Below are 16,400 nucleotides of genomic sequence, written 5' to 3'. Positions count from 1 at the left end.
CTGTTTCTTACCTCTGTACCTTTGCATATGCTGTCCTGTTTGGCTGGAATGGCCTTACGTTCTTGTCCTGGAGGCAATATAGTATGGTAATTAAGAACACAGACTCTGGGGGCACCTGGGTGGCTCAGTTGGTTAAGCAGTTGAGCTTCTGACTCTTGATTTTGGCTCAGTCGTGATCTCTAGGTTTGTGGGATCGAGCCCTGCATCAGGCTCTGCACTGATGTCATGGAACCTGCTTGGGATTCTGTCTCCCTCTCTCACCCTGCCCCACTCATGCACACACTCTCTCTCACAAAATAAACATTTAGGAAAAAAAAGAACACAGACTCTGGAAGCAAACTGCCTAAGTTTAAATCCCAGCCATGCCAATTATTGTTTGCATGACCCTGGGCGAGTCATTTAATCTGTGTCTTTCTTCATAAAGTGGGATTAATGAACTATCTATTTTATAAGGTAGTTTTGAAGTTTGAGTGAGCCAATATATGTAAAGTGCTTGGAACCGAGACTGGCACATAATAAATACTTGTGCAAGTGTTTGCTGTTATCATCAATTTATGACCTCCAGTTTATTCACTATGACCTTGTTCAAGAGTCTCCTCTACTATGAGGGCTTTCCTGACCACCCTTCTGTCTCCCAGACAGAAAGCCAATCTAATCACTCTCTTCTCTAAGCCATCCCTGTATCTTAAACATGACCCTGTCACTGCACTCCTTTCTGCTATATTGTGTCTTTTTTAATGTTGTATCCTACTATACTCTGAGCTCTTGAAAGACTGTGTCTGACTGATTTTTGCGTCCCTGGTACCTGGCACAGGGCTTGGTACATAGAAGATCACTGTGTATTTTTCTGAATGATCAAATGAACTAAAACACTAAAAGCCTTGTGTATGAGACCTTGTTCTGCCCCAGTGAGCCTTCTCATCTCATCCCTTATGGCTCCCCATTCCCAGGAATGCATTCCAGCCACACCCCGTTCTTTGCTGTTCTCTGTATAAACTACTTTCTTTCATGTCTCCAGTGATTTGACTTGATGCTGGTCCCTTTTCCTGGCAAACTTTTTTCTTTCTTTCTTTCTTTCTTTCTTTCTTTCTTTCTTTCTTTCTTTCTTCTTTTTTTTTTTAATGGAGACAATGCTTCTCATTGGTGAACCCACTCAAGTGCGACTTTCCTTGTGAATCCTAGATTATAAGTTTAATGAGTACAGGGACCTTGGGTATTTTATTTACCTCCTGTCACAGTGCTTGGCATATATTAAGTGGTTAAATAAGTGAGTGTTGAAGTGCTTTCTGAGTCCTTTGGAGGGAATTAGTCCTTCCCTCTTCAATACTGTCTCAGCACTTTCTTCAAATATCCTCATAGCATGTACCTTACTGTATTGTGATGATCAGATTACCTGTACTTTTCCCCAGTCTACTATGAATTCCTGAGCACTGAGACCACAGTGTCTTATTATGTTCTGATTCTGCTCCAAGACCTAACACAGTGCCTGCATGTAAAAATTTATTGACTAAATAATAATCATTCTTATTTGGGGATGCCCTTGCAGGGTCTATATAGTAAACTATTTAACAAATATTATTACAAAACAACTTCATGCCCAGCACTATGCTAGATACTCCAGGGAACATAAAAGAAATTAAATTTTTTTTTCTAAATGTTTATTTATTTTTAAGAGAGAGAGAGAGAGACAGAGCACAAGCAGGGGGGAGGGGAAGAGAGAGAGAGAGGGGGAGACACAGGATCTGGAGCAGGCTCCCAGCTGTCATCACAGAGCCTGATGCAGGGCTCGAACTCACAAATCGTGAGATCATGACCTGAGCTGAAGTGGGATGCTTAACCGACTGAGCCACCCAGGTGCCCCCATAAAAGAAATTTAAGATGAAAGTATGAACCCTCATGGGACTTCCTATTGGAGGATCATATTATAAGAAATTAATAAGTAATGATAGAAAATCATATGTGATCCATTACAAAACTGTTCTTTAGACAGTAAAGGTTAAGAGATAAGAGGAGAGAGCTCAGTGTCTGTTTTAGTGCTCAGAGCACCTTAAAGATTTGAAAAGATTTGGCGAGGTAGAGGGAAGTAGTGACGTATAACCACTTAATAATAAGTAGTACTTGCCGCTCTCTTCCCTTTGTCCGCGCACACATGCTTGCTTTCTGTATACACAATGACAAATTAAAAACAAGTTGAGTTAAATTTGCATTTTAAAGAGATCTACTCTACCAAGTAACTTATTCCCACATACCAGTGTCACATTTAAATGCCAAGAATCTGCTGAATGTTCAAGCCTCAGTTTCCTCATCAGTAACATTAGAAAGAACTACAACCTGCAGGGTTGTTATGAGAGCTAAATAGATAAATACATGTTGAAAGGGCTAAGCATTGTGCATGTCATATAGTAAAACTGATCAGTAATGTTCTCTTTTCATGTGTGGAAAAGGAGGGGCTTGTGTGGTAACACTAGAGCTGGGAACAGTGATGATGATAGCGATGGTCATGATTACAGCTAACACTGAGCCCGTTTCTCTGGGCCAGGAATTGTGCAGAGTGCTTTACATATATTAACTCTTTAACCTCTGATAACAGCTCTGTGAAATGGATGCTTTTATCATTTATATTTTACAGATGAATCTAAGCCACAGAGAGATTAAGTAGCTTGCTCAAGGTCATGCAGCTCTAAGTGGCAGAGCTGGGATTTGACCTAGACAGTCTGGTTCCACTGTCTGCCCCCTACAGGGCGAACTAAGAAAGTGGAGGTTTCTGAATGTCAAGCAGAAGAGGTATAAAAATCTTGGATATTGGGACCATTGTACTTCTGTTATCGGTATATTACAAGTAATTTCGCCATAGCCTTATCACATTCAGAAGTGATACCCAATAGAGCGTGTGTAATATACATTTGAATGGTAGAGGTTAATTTGGTTAATCTCTCCTTACTTCCTGAAGGGAAAGTGATTTCCTCTATTCGTTGCAATAGGAGATTTTTTTAAATTATTATTAAAAGATTCAAGAATATGTGAATTCTTTTAGGTTCAGCACTTTAGAATGTTCTGTAAACCTTTCCTCCTTCTGTAGGATGGAGCAGCCAATAGATTGTCCCCTGCCCCCTCTGGTGGGATGGTTTCCATGTTATTGCCTAAGTGAATCATTTTCCCTAATTGGTTTTGTCAAACCTGATGTTTCAGCCATCCACAACTATAAGACCAGATGGTATAGGAGAGAGCATGTCTTTCTGGTGATAACCTTTCCACTGCTCATTGTAGCTTCCCCTTTGATACTTTGTGTCTACTTCCCTTGTTCCTCTAAATAATTCAGATAATAACTTGAAATATCTCTTTTGAGACCCATATTTGGACAGAAATAAGGAACATTCTTGGATATATGTGGAGTCCTGTTCTGGAATTGACTGCAGATTTTTCTATTTCTGAGCTAAAATTTCGGATCTGAAAACTATACTGGATTTAGTCCTTGAGGGTAAGATGACTTGTTCAATAATACCTAGTGTGGCAGGGAATAGAGAGACAAATAAATTGTCCCAACCCTCAAATTGCTTAGTCAGTGGTGAAGACAGCCTTATAAATAAGTATGTGCATAAAATGCAGATACAGTGGTAGGAATGTGTCCAGATTACAAAGGACTTAAAAGGGAGTGTGGTCAAAATTTGGTAGGAGAGAGTCAGGAAAGGCCTCATAGAAGACGGGATGCTCGAAAGGAGTCTTAAAATATAAGTAGGTGTTTATCATATGGCTAAGGCAAAAAAAAAGAGCATCCCAGGCAGAGGGTGTGAAACACTGCAATTCATTTAGGCAGCTTCAGATAGTTTGCTGTGTAGCTGGAGCAAACTATGAAGCTGCAAAGGATGTCAGGAGCCAAGTCATGTAAGGCCTTTTATGCCATGCTAGAGTTTGGGCTTCTGTAATTCCATATACTAGAATGATCTCATGTGGAATCCCTAACCTCATTCTAACCATGTAGAAATGCTAGATAAAAAGTCTCTAATACAAGAGCTGAGCTTGAAAGCAAGAACGAGAAATCTTCAGATGCCAGAAAGAGAGAGGAAATTCAAACCCTAAGCTTTAAGTGGGGGCTGAAGCTGAACAGTTTCATGAAACTAGATATAATGTTTGGGGTGTGAAGTTTTAGGGCCAGTGTGGGGCCTAAGGCCTCAGGCTAATAATTCCCACTTCAAGCTGGGAGCCAAAACAGGTCTACCATGTTTGTGAAAAATGAACTAGAAAAATTTCATCCACTAGTCCAAGGCAATAGCATGAAAGTGATGATCTTCTCAGGGGTTTTGGATGGAAAAAGAATTGACTATAATAAATTAGAACCCCATACTTACTATTATGCGTGGTTTTAAATTTACACTCTTAGCAAAGCAGGAAAAAAGTGAACATAACTGGCATAGATCAGAGAAATCCAGAGGCTTTGGCCAAGGCAAATGTGAGATTTCCTGTTAAAACACCTCACACCCTAGGACACCAGATCCCCATGGAAATAGTCTCCATTAAAGATGAACTCATGGTCAAAATTACCCAGAGGGAGAATGAGCAGATAGAGATAAATAATAGCATTTCTACCCCAAGAAGTGGCAATAAGGGCACAACCTGAAAGAGATCTTAAATATGTGAATTTTATAACGAAAAGATGAGATACTGTAAGAAAAAACCAAAAGACTATGAAAAGAAATTGGGTAGATTTTGAGGAAAATATTAAGTTGTCCTATGAAAAAATTATTCCTTGATGGAGACATGGAACAGGTTAAAAGTAGACAAGCCATAGCTACAGAGAGTAATAGTGGATTGGAAGCTTGAGGTGAGGAAATCACTTAGAATTCATTCCAGAGAAATAGAGAAAAATATGAAAGAACAGTTAAGGTACACGAAAGGATAGACAAGTCATTTATATTTCTAGTAGGGATTTCTGAAGCTGAAGCTTGTGAGGAGGATACTGATACAGATTTCATAGAGCATATGTCTTAAAAAGTATAATAATGAACACTGTAATGATAGAAATAGAATGTATAATTTGCCAACCGTAAAGAAAAGATCAAAGAAAACTCAAGCTGTTACAAAGATAAGAAAGGAAAAGTAAAAGAAGCAAAGAGGAAGTATATCCAGTTATATCAGTAATCATAATAAATGCAAGTGGCTTAACCATGCCTGTTAAAAGATAGAGATTCTCAGATTGGATGGGGGAATGGGGGCAAAATAAAGCAACCATAGGCCATTTAAAGCATAATGACCCAGAAGAATTAAAAGGCAAGGGATGGAAGACGATGTTGACTATGTCACAGGCAGGAGTTCATCCTAGCAGTGTTTACAACAGGAAAAATGTTGGGTGGGGTGACCCTAAATATCCATTAGGGGAATAGATTTTAAAATTCTAAGACATTTGTGTGTAAAAATAATGGAATACTATCCATTACTATTAAGTGGATCAACTGCGTTTATGTATATGAGTATGAATGAATGGAGAAAATATATTGAGTGAAAAAAAGCCTTTTGCAGAATGATATGATATTTATACTTTACATCTTCTTCCTATTGAAAATATCCCCTTAACTGGCTTCATTTATTTATTTTGCATACCATATACCACTGACAGTATTGTTTTGTATTGTAGCAGATCATAGCAAAGAACTTGTCTCCCTTCTGGCTAAAGCACCCCAAGGCTGAGAACAAAGCAAAGTGTTCCCAGATGAGATTCTAGACTATGCAGAAATTGTGAAGGCGGTACATGAAGACCAGTTTCGGAATCCCGAACCCATCACCTACTCTAGGCCATAAAGAAGGTTGAAATTAAAAGAAGAGAGGAGAGAGAGTTCCCTTGGATATAGTGGGAGGGCTGTGGTATTTTCACTTGGAGAACTTGACCTCTGTACCTGGATCTGGTGGACACAGAGACCAGATCTGTGCCTGGGAAAGACTAAAAACAGAGAGTGGCTGAATGGGAAGGCTGTTAACCCTTAGAATTCTTCAGGGCAAAGATGAGGATATAGCAGAAAAAATGTGAGCTGGCCTGGAGTTGATTTAAAGGGGTTAAGTTCACAAGGATCATTGGAAGGTCAGTGGGACCCCCACAGAGAGCGTGTGTAAAGTGGTTTGCCGAAAACTGGGAGCTTGCGGGGAGTTGGACGTGGCTGGCTAGAAGAGGCATTGCCAACACTACAGGGATGGCAAGTGAGGTCTCAACAATGGGGGCTCTCCGAGGAACCACAGAAACACCTCAAAAGAAAAAAGAGTCTGCTTTCCGAATCTGCCAAGTCTAGAGAGCACACTAAAACCGGACTAGTGTAGTATCACAAAAGAGGAGAAGGCTTTTCCTGTCCCTTACCTCTCCTCCTTTTCCCAGCTTCAAACCTGGAAGGGTGAGAGGCCAAAGCAAACAAGCAGATGGGGGAAGGGGAAGCAAAATGGGGAGAGGAGTCAGACCTCTCCCACCATGGGCTGCTAGGTTAGAAGCAGACCCCAGCCAGGGAAGGAAATTGAGATTTTGTTGTTGCTTTTTATTGAACTATAACCTGTATATAGAAAAGTGAACAAATCATGAATGTGCATCTTGACAGATTTTCACGAAGTGAACACACCTGTGTCACCAGTATCCAGATCAAGAAACAGAACATTACCAGAATCCCAGAAGCCCTCTGTGCCCCCTTCCTTTCCCTAATTGGGCCTACCTCCCCGGGGAAATAACCATCCAAGACAGTATTTTTTTGTAATTATGAAAGCAACTTTATTATTTTGTCTTTCAGTTTAATTTTTTTTAATTCTTAGTTGAAATAACTTCAGAACTACGAAAAAGTTGCAACAGAGTACAAGGAACTTCCTCATCCCCTTCACCCAGATTCCTTAAGTGTTCATATTTTACACCAAATGGAGAGATGCATATCAACTTGAAGGTGGTGATTTCTCTTAGAAACAGGAGAGAAATGAGTTTAGTGAAGGGTGTAAGGAGACAAACTTTAGAATGTTTTGTTATTTTATGGGAAATGGCAAAATGTTAACTTTTTTTCAGTTATAAATAGTTACTCTGTACCTTATTATGTGTTTCAGAGTTTTAAAAACTTTTCAAACAAGAGAGTTTAACTTTTATCATCTAGGAAGTGGGGAGCTGTTGAAGTATGCTTTTTATTGTTGAAATAAATATGCCTTTATGGCTTCTTTGCTTTCTATCCTTGCTTGTGAATGAAGACACTTAAGTGAGCTATAAGGTTGATTCACCTTAGTATCATTTTTCTTTTCTTCTCATCCTTATTGCCTCTCTCTGCTAAGTGCCCAGCAGTGTCTGACATGGTGAGATTAAAACTTGCACTTTTCCTAATAGATGTAACTCTCTTCCTCATTTGCAGTAAGCGGGACCTGCTTTTAAGCAATTACCCATCATTTGGGGCCATCACGTACTGTGCTTTGGTTCAGGTCATAATCAATAATTCATATGTCAATAGGAGCCCCATTAACTCAGGTGAAGGCAGATGTTTTTCTAATGAAAATGTTCCATTTCCAAATGACTTTTCTTTTTCCCAGAGAGTTGTGGTTATAGAAGACATAAAAAGGTGGAAAACTACGTTGGAGCTTCCTGGTCAGACCAGAGAGAATCTAGTTGAAGCTTTACGAGAATTAAAGAAGAAAATACCCTCCAGGGAAGTGTTAAAATCAACAAGGATAGGTATGTTCTTCTGAATTTTATGAAAAGTGCTTATATTTTGTCTCTTCTTCCTCTCTTCCCTGCCTCAAACATTAAGTTATCTATCATATCAGTGCCTCTCAGACTGTCCGTGGTGAAGGACCATTGTTTAAAAAATTCTCCATTGGTTGCAGACCAATACTTCTATAACACATAATAAAAATTTCCAGAAAAATAAAATTAAAATATACAAAATACAAGCCACACTTCTTCTTCTTCTTCTTCTTTCTTCTTTTTTTTTCTTTTTTTAGATTCAACGGATACAGAATTACTCCGTCAAATTGCTATTAAAGTTTCTTAATGCATACTTCAGTTTCTGTACTTACCTCATAGACTGGTAACCAGCAGTGATCTAAGGATAACATTTTGAGCGCGTTTGACGCAAGATGTGTAGAAATGAATGAGACATGGTTTGTCACCTCAAGGAACTTGAGGTTTGGTAGGAGAAACAAGCGTGTAGGCAATGAGGAGCAGAAAATATTATAGGTTATAAATAAAAACGTATAAAGAGTATCCTGGATATCATTGTACTCTGTACAAGGTACCTGCTGGCACAAAGGACAGAGCAGTCACCTACATCTGGGGAATTCAGAAAAGATTTCATAGAAGAGATGACATTTCCGCTAAATCTTGACAGTTAAATCTTAGCTTTTCTGTCTTGAGCAGAAATAACTTGCAGAGTGTGGTTTGTAAAAACGAAATGATGGCAACATTTGCCGCTACATCCTTTATTACAGCATTGAGATGTTTAAAAGGTAAGTCAGGGACTACGTTGAATTGCCAATTTAGTACAGTACACAACTGTGAATAATATGTAAGGGAGGGCCAACATGTGTTCCTCAAGCTGCTCCCAGCTCCCTAGGGGAGTCCAGGGTAGTCATTCACAGCTGCTGTTCTTGCCCTCGCCAGTGCAACCAATGCCTTCTCTGCCTCCCCTTGACCTCTTGTTCATGGGAAGCAAAAGAGAGAGCAGCTTCAGACTGGCGCTAACAGCTGGCAAGAGCTGTGTGGAATCCCCCAGAGGGCCCCCCAAGAGTCTCTAGAGTTGCACCCCTGTAATATAAACCAGAATCCGAGAAAATTAGATGCTTAAAGAACATAAAACCCCATCATTACAGCCAAGGAGATTCTCCCATCTGCTGCTGGATTTTCTCTTTATAAGTCATGGTCACTAGAGGGCAATAAGACCATTCATATGAGCCAATAAGGTATTTCCACCAGTAGAGGGTACTAGTGATTAATATTTTGTGACATGTATATATGTACATATGTGTATGTGTATGTTCATATTTAGGCACACACCACAAATGCCATTTCTGCCCAGATCATAAATATCAACGGAATAGGCTGGAATTGTCCCACAAACACAGAACAGATGATCATTTAAAAATATATATTTCTGTTTATGGGGTGCCTAGCTGGATCAGTCAGTAGAGCAGGTGACTCTTGATCTTAGGGTTGTGAGTTCAAGCCCCACATTGGGCACAGAGATCAATTAAAAAAAAATTATTTGTCCTTTGAGTACAATTGCAAGTGTGCTTTTAAGAATGGGTGTGTCTGATGTTCATAGATTTCAATTCAAGGATCATAATGAAACCATAACAAGGAGGCTTAACTTAGGAGGAGCTGGAAATTATCCAACTTTTGATTCCTGACCTTACCCTAAGCCCTCCCTAAACCTGAGGTTGTATGGAATATAGGGGTTTCTTGGTTCCTTTGTAGTTACTTCAGTTGCTAGGCTGAAGATTCATTTGGATCATTGCCTGAAAATGTCTCCATTCTTCTACCTTTAGCCTCCTGCCTGTCCATATCCTGTGGGCTAAAAGGGACAAATATTTACTGACTACTTTGTGCTAGGAACTGCGCTGGCGTAATAATAAAGGAGACAGATATTGTCCTCTCCTTTTTGGATCCTGCAGTCTAATGGAAGGACAGACAGTTTAATAAGAGTTATCATACAGTGTGATGAGTGCTCTAATGATGGGTAGAAGCTAGCCAAAGGAGTATATGCATTGGGAGTAGAGAAGAAGGTGTTGAAGAATGTGTTAGATAGTGGGTAACGTGAGCTTTATAGAGGACTGGAGGGGGGAGAGAACATGATGCATTCCAGAAACTAAAAGTTTGGTGTGTGTGAAATGTAATAAACGGGAAAGTGTGGCAAGAAATGAAACTGGAGAGGCAGTCTGGACCAGATGGAAGAGGCTCTTTGTAAGCCTGTTTGGTCTTAGTGTGTGTATTAGTTGTCTATCCCTGTGTAAAAATCACCCCCAAATTTAGCAGCTTAAGCTTTTGTTATCTCACATAGTTTTTCTGAGGGTCAGGAATCTGGAAGCTGCTTATTTGGGTGGTTCTGGCTCATGGTCCTTTAAGAGGTTGCAGTCAAGCTGTTGGCTGGGGCTGCAGTCATCTGAAAGTTTCACCAGGGCTTGAGGATCTCATGATGGCTCATTCACTGAACTGCTGGCAGGAGGCCTCAGTTCCTCATCACATGGGCCTCTTCTTATGGCTGCTTATGACACGGCAGCTGACTTACCCAGAACAAGAGACCCAAGAGAGAACAACCAAGATGGAGGCCACAGCGTGTTTCATTACCTAATCTTGGAAGTGACAAGGTATCGCTTCTGTCACCGAGACCAACCCAGGTAAAATTTGGGAGGCAACTGCATACAGGTTATGAACACCAAGAAGTAAGGATCTTTGGAGGCTATTAGTAGATTGGCTACCACAATATGTATTTCTTTTTTTTTTTTTTTAATGTTTGTTTACTTTTGAGAGAGAGAAAGTGCAAGCAGGGGAGGGGCAGAGAGAAATGGGGACAGAGTATCTAAAGTGGGCTCTGTTGGGGCGCCTGGGTGGCGCAGTCGGTTAAGCGTCCGACTTCAGCCAGGTCACGATCTCGCGGTCCGTGAGTTCGAGCCCCGCGTCAGGCTCTGGGCCGATGGCTCGGAGCCTGGAGCCTGTTTCCGATTCTGTGTCTCCCTCTCTCTCTGCCCCTCCCCCGTTCATGCTTTGTCTCTCTCTGACCCAAAAATAAATAAAAAAACGTTGAAAAAAAATTAAATAAAGTGGGCTCTGTTAACAACAGAGAGCCCAGTGTGGGGCTCAAACTCATGAACCATGAGATGACCTGAGCTGAAGTTGGATGCTCAACCAACTAAGCCACCCAGACGCCCCCAAAGTGCTTCTCTTTCATTATTCCTTCATTTTTGGATTCTACAATAAGAAGTATGTTTAGACCTTTTATTTTCCATACCTCTTAGCTTGTCTGTCATAATCCTATCTGCTTATCCCATAGAATTCCAGTAAATTTCTTCAGATATATATCTTCCAAGTCATTAATTCTCTCTTCAGCTCACTCTAATCAGCTGTTGAACCCATTCACTGAGTTTTTTGTTTCAAAAACTGTTTTACATTTTTATAAAATTTCCCCCCAATCTGTCTCTTTTAAATATTGTTTGTACATCCTTGTGATAGTGCCTTTGATTTCTTTAAATATTAATGTATGGTTCTTCTGTATACTTCATCTGACTATTCTAATATTTATAGTCCTTGGGGGTTTAAATCTTTGTTTCTTCTAAGTCTTATGGTGCTTGCCTTTCCATGTGCTCGTTGATGTTTAATTGTGAGCTCATTCTTTTCTTTTAATCCATGGAAATTCTGTGGGGTTAAGTTGGAGCTTATCTCTAGAGGGGATTCACTTTTTTTTTTATTCTTTCTGCCAGTTGTCAAGGACCACTTCTTACCTGGAGTACTTTAGCACACCTTGCAAAGATCCCAGCCCAGTATCAGAGTCCAACTAACTGGTTAACTCTCCCACTTCACCATGGGCCCAAAGCTAAGTATTTTAGTAACATCGCTGTTAACATCACCCCTTAGGATAACCCTACTTCTTTAGCCTCTGTCTACTTTTTTTGAGGGAATGAAGTGACTTTTGTCCAGAATTTATCTAGCGTATTGCAGTGCAAGGGTAGCTTTAGTCCATCGTAAAGCCTGAGTTCTTAAGGATAAAAAGTGGTTGCATCGAAGTGTTTTGAATGGAGGAGTGACATATTCAGATTTGCGTTTTAGGGAAATCTGTCTACCAGAAGAGTGTTGGAGAAAAGCAAACCTAGAGGCAGGGAGGCCAGTTAAGATGCAATTGAAATGTCTGGGTGAGAAATGAGAGTGACCTGGATCGGATAGTCATTGTGGGTATGGAGAAGTGTGGTTGGAATCAAGAGATTAAAATCCGAAGGATGTAGACATTGATTGGATGTTGGGAATGAAGATAAAGGAATGAAGGTTGAAGCCCAGACTTCTCATATGGGCAAATTGGTGGATGGCAGTACCACTTATTACCATAGAGATGGGGGGAATAACAAGTTCCATTTTAGACTTACTGTATTTGATATACTGTGGGGCATCCAAGAGGAAATGTCCAACAAGATGTTGGATGTACAAGGCTGAAGCTAAGGAGAGACTATAAATATACACTTGAGAGTCATCATCAGCATATAGCTAGAAACCGAGGCAACAGAAATAATAAGCTTGCCCGGGGAGAGTATATAAGAAAAGCTAAGAGCCAAGTCCAAAATCCTGAGGCACACCAGTATTTCAGAGACTTGTAGAAGGAAACTGTGATGGTGTGACCAGGAAAACAGGAGGGAATGCTGTCATGCAGTGGGAAGGAGTGGGCATTTGCTGGGGGGGGGGGGGGGGGGGGGGGTAGTGTCAGTATGTCCATTGTTGTCAAAGGGCCAAATAAGCTAAATCTATTAGATTTTGCAAAGTAAGGTCATTAACAGTTTTGATGAAGACAGCTTCAAAGGCAAGGTTAGGAGCAGAAACGGGAAGAGTAAGGAAGAAGTAAGGAAATGAAACTGGCCCTTTTAAAAAATTTTGTATTGAAAGAAAAGAGAGGCAGCAGTATCAGAAAAGAAATGTGGGATGGAAGAAAGTTCTGACTTTTGGAACAGGAGAGAAGCCAGCCTGCGGAGTGACAGGTTCATAGAGGGAACCTGGTCTGGGCGAACGGACTGGGCTTAGCAGGGACTGACTGTGGAAGTGATAGGGAATGAGGATGCCAACATGCCTTTCGCTTTGTTACCCTCTCCTCCAGCTCATCCTATCTGCCCTCAGACACACTCAGATCTTCCCCTTTAACTGTCTGCTGCGTCTTCCAGGCACCTGTTTCTCTTTTATAGCCAAATTCCTTTAAAAATGATTGATACGCATTCACAACTCCCATTCCCGCCCCTCCCATTCCTTCATTAAACCCTTTCCATCCTGGCTTCTCCTACACCACTCTTCTTTCCTCACAGGACACGAGTGATTTCTTTCTACCCAGATCCAATACTCTTGTCTCATTTCTTATCTTCCCAGATCTGTGAACTTGAGACCATTGATTACTCTCTTTTCTGTTGACATAAATGGCACTGAACCTGTTGCCCATTCTGTGTCTGTTATTTTATATGTTTATTTCTTTCATATGCCTTATCTGACTTTATAATTAGCTCATTTTTTGGCTTCTTTGTCTTTTATTTGCTAAATCGCGGCTCTGTGCCTGCAGGACCATGCTATTTTATTCACCAGTGCTTTTCAAGCATTAGTGTGGCATATAGCAGCAGCTCAGGATATGTTCATCAAATCAGTGAAAACCACAGGGTCAAGGATTCCCTCCATGGCTCTTTCTAGCTTTGTATATCCTGTTTCTTGCCCTTCTCTCTTTCTTCAGTCCTTGTCCCTTTCCCCAAACAGAAGGGACTTTAGAGTACCTACCCAAAGAGCTTGTCCACTTCAGCTTAACTGAGGCCTTGTTTCAGGTAATTCTTGGGCATATATATCTCCTAGCCTGATTCATTTTTGAATCTTAGACTTTTAGAAATGTTCCAGTTTATATTCCTGCCATTTTCTTAAAATCTTACTAATTTAATGGGTAAAAATAGCATCTTGTTTTTCATTTGCTGCATAGAATGAATTGTTTTCTGTGTTTATAGGCACTCTCTTCTTTTCTTTGTGAATTGTATTCTTTGTTTACTGTTCAGATCTTTTAATTTTTGTTATCTATTTCTGAATTCTATAAATGTCAATGTTGTAACACTTTTAAATCCGTTTAGCTACTTGAATTTGTAAAGAAGGAAACTAAGACCCAGGAAGATGAAGTGACTTATCCAGGGCCACTTAGCGAGGTTAGCACTAGCAATGTAATGAGAACCCAGGTCTCTTGGGGCAGCATTCTTTCCTGGTTAGCAGACAGACTGTCATTGTGCCCTGGACCCCAGCCATATGTGCCTTTATTTTATTGGAGCATTTCTATGGGTTCTGCCATCTGCTCAAAGTCACCTCTGTTAAGTCAGAATTTAGTGCCATTTCTTATGTACCCCAGTTGAGAGTTTTCTCCTTGTATTCCCATTTTAGTCAGCATCTCTTGGATTTTGCTCTGATGTAAACTCTCTTAGGTAGAAATGTCCAACAGGCAATCGGAGATGTGGGATTGAAGTGCAGATGAGAGATTTAAGACTAAAAATACATGTTTGGAAGTTCATCTGCCTGGAAATATTTGCTTAAAGTCACCTAAGTGGATGAATTCTCTGAGTAAAAGAACAGATTAGAGGGGTGAAGGATTGAACCTGAGCGAATGTCTGTGGAGGGGAAGCGGGAGGAGGAAGAGGAACCAGTGAAGAGGTAGAGGTGTAATTAAGAAGGAGGAGGGAGAGAGCCAGGGCAGTACAGTGATGTGCAGGCCCAGGAAGAGAGTGTTTTAAGAGGCAGGAGAAATGTGTGCCCTCACTATTCTCAAGTGGTCTGGGAAGTCGAGGGCTGGCTGGACAAAAGCCTTTGGACCTAGCACTTAATTAAGGGCTCTGTGACTGGATACCTTTATTATAGAGGAAATAAGTGGGCAAGGAGTACTGGGTAAATGTCTCGTAAGGCCGTGGAGTGAGCAAGCATGCTCCCCTTTTTTCATATTGTATACACGAATATTCTGGGGAAAGTTTTATGTCAGTCCTATTGATCTGATTTCAGAGACGTCTTACTTTCATTCACGACTGGTTAACAACAGCAAAAAACCCTGTACTTCCAAAGTACTTTCCGATCTATGATCTCATTTGATCCACTTAACAAGTGTGTGAGGGAAACGTTATGATTTTCTCCGTTTTACAAATGGGAAACTGAAGCTTAGAGAGTTTGAAGGAACTTGCCCTAGGTCAGAAAACCAAATAATAAGTGACAAAGCTCTGATGTACTTACGCCATGTCATGCCACCTCTTGAAACCTAAAGACGCACCTTTGTCCCTGGTGAACTCTTACTTTTCCTTCACTTGAGACCCAGATGAAACAGTCTTCTATGTGAAGCTAAAAATGTTGGTTGGATGAATAAGTGAGTTAGTGAGTGGGTCAATGAATGGGTGTGCGATTTAACTTGATAGAGGTTATGGAATAAGTTAGTGGTAAAGACCTTCCAAATGACCTTTTCTTTTCGATTTGTCCCATAGATTGTCACTGCTTCAGCAATCTTGAAGTACTTATAGATTCCTGTATTCATTTTCCATTGAATGGTGCCATGACAAAGTGCCACAAAATTAGTGGTTGAAAACCTTGAAACACAGATTTATTTATTATCTTATAGTTTTATAGGTCAGAAGTTCAGGACAGGTCTCACTGGGTAAAATCAAGGTGTTGACAAGGCTGTCTTCCTTCCTGGATAGTCTAGGGGAGAATCTGTTTCCTTGCCTTTTCTACTTTCTAGAAGCACCTGCATTCTGTGGCTCATGGTTCCCTTCCTTCATCTGTAGAGCTGGCAGTTGTGGGTCGAATTCTTACACTTACCTCCCCAACATAAGCCTTCTGTCTCTTCTACTTTTAAAGACCCATGTGAGTATATTGGGCCCACTTAGATAATTAAGGCTAATCTCCCCATCTCAGGGTCCTTAATATTAATCTCATCAAAGTCCCATTTTCCATGTGAGGTAATATATTCACAGGTTCTGAGGATTAGGGCATGGATATCCTTGGGAATCATTATTTTTCTTACCACAGCCCTTAAATTATGCCATGCTATTTCAGGTTCTATGTTCTCGTTCACTGTACTTCTCATGTGAGTCCTGTCTTCTTGAGTCATTGTCGAGACTCAAGACGAGAATTACCTCTTTTCATGGTGTTCCCCTTTGCCAGCTGAATTGACTCCTCTGTCCTTTTGACCCCCCTGGGTTTCCCCTTCAATACTTTCTTAGGACCCTGGAACTGCCTGTAATACTTCTGTATTTTGTTTTGTTTAGGTGTCTTCTCCTAGGCTTAGACCTACCTAGAGCTCCTTGAGTACAGGATTGTCTTATTCAGCATTCTATCCCAGGGTCTAGCACAAGACCTGGTATATACTTTGTATTCGGTAATGTTTGCCAAATGAGCAAAAAGACTGCTTCCTGCAGGGAATTCGTCTTAACAATGTGTTGGGATGCAGAAACCCCCTACCCTTAAACCTAGGGGACTGGACTTAGATCATAAGACCAGCCAGGAGCACTGCTTGCTTTAATTTTTTTTTTTTTTTTCAACGTTTTTTATTTATTTTTGGGACAGAGAGAGACAGAGCATGAACGGGGAAGGGGCAGAGAGAGAGGGAGACACAGAATCGGAAACAGGCTCCAGGCTCTGAGCCATCAGCCCAGAGCCTGACGCGGGGCTCGAACTCACGGACCGCGAGATCGTGACCTGGCTGAAGTCGGACGCTTAA

General features: G+C 40.8%; 1 protein-coding gene across 2 annotated transcripts in view; it reads left to right on the top strand.

Moving 5' to 3' along the window:
• Positions 1–16,400, top strand: part of TCEANC2 (transcription elongation factor A N-terminal and central domain containing 2) — a 37,303-nt gene that overhangs the window by 3,531 nt on the left and 17,372 nt on the right. For both annotated transcript variants that reach the window (XM_058696002.1, XM_058696003.1), the window contains exon 3: positions 7,531–7,672. In XM_058696002.1, the coding sequence (XP_058551985.1) occupies positions 7,531–7,672 (142 nt within the window). The remainder of the gene's footprint in view (positions 1–7,530; positions 7,673–16,400) is intronic.

Source organism: Neofelis nebulosa, chromosome 2, assembly GCF_028018385.1.
Source record: "Neofelis nebulosa isolate mNeoNeb1 chromosome 2, mNeoNeb1.pri, whole genome shotgun sequence".
NCBI classification, from domain to species: domain Eukaryota; kingdom Metazoa; phylum Chordata; class Mammalia; order Carnivora; family Felidae; genus Neofelis; species Neofelis nebulosa.
Note: the sequence above shows the minus strand (reverse complement) of the source record. Positions and strands in the feature narration are given on the sequence as shown.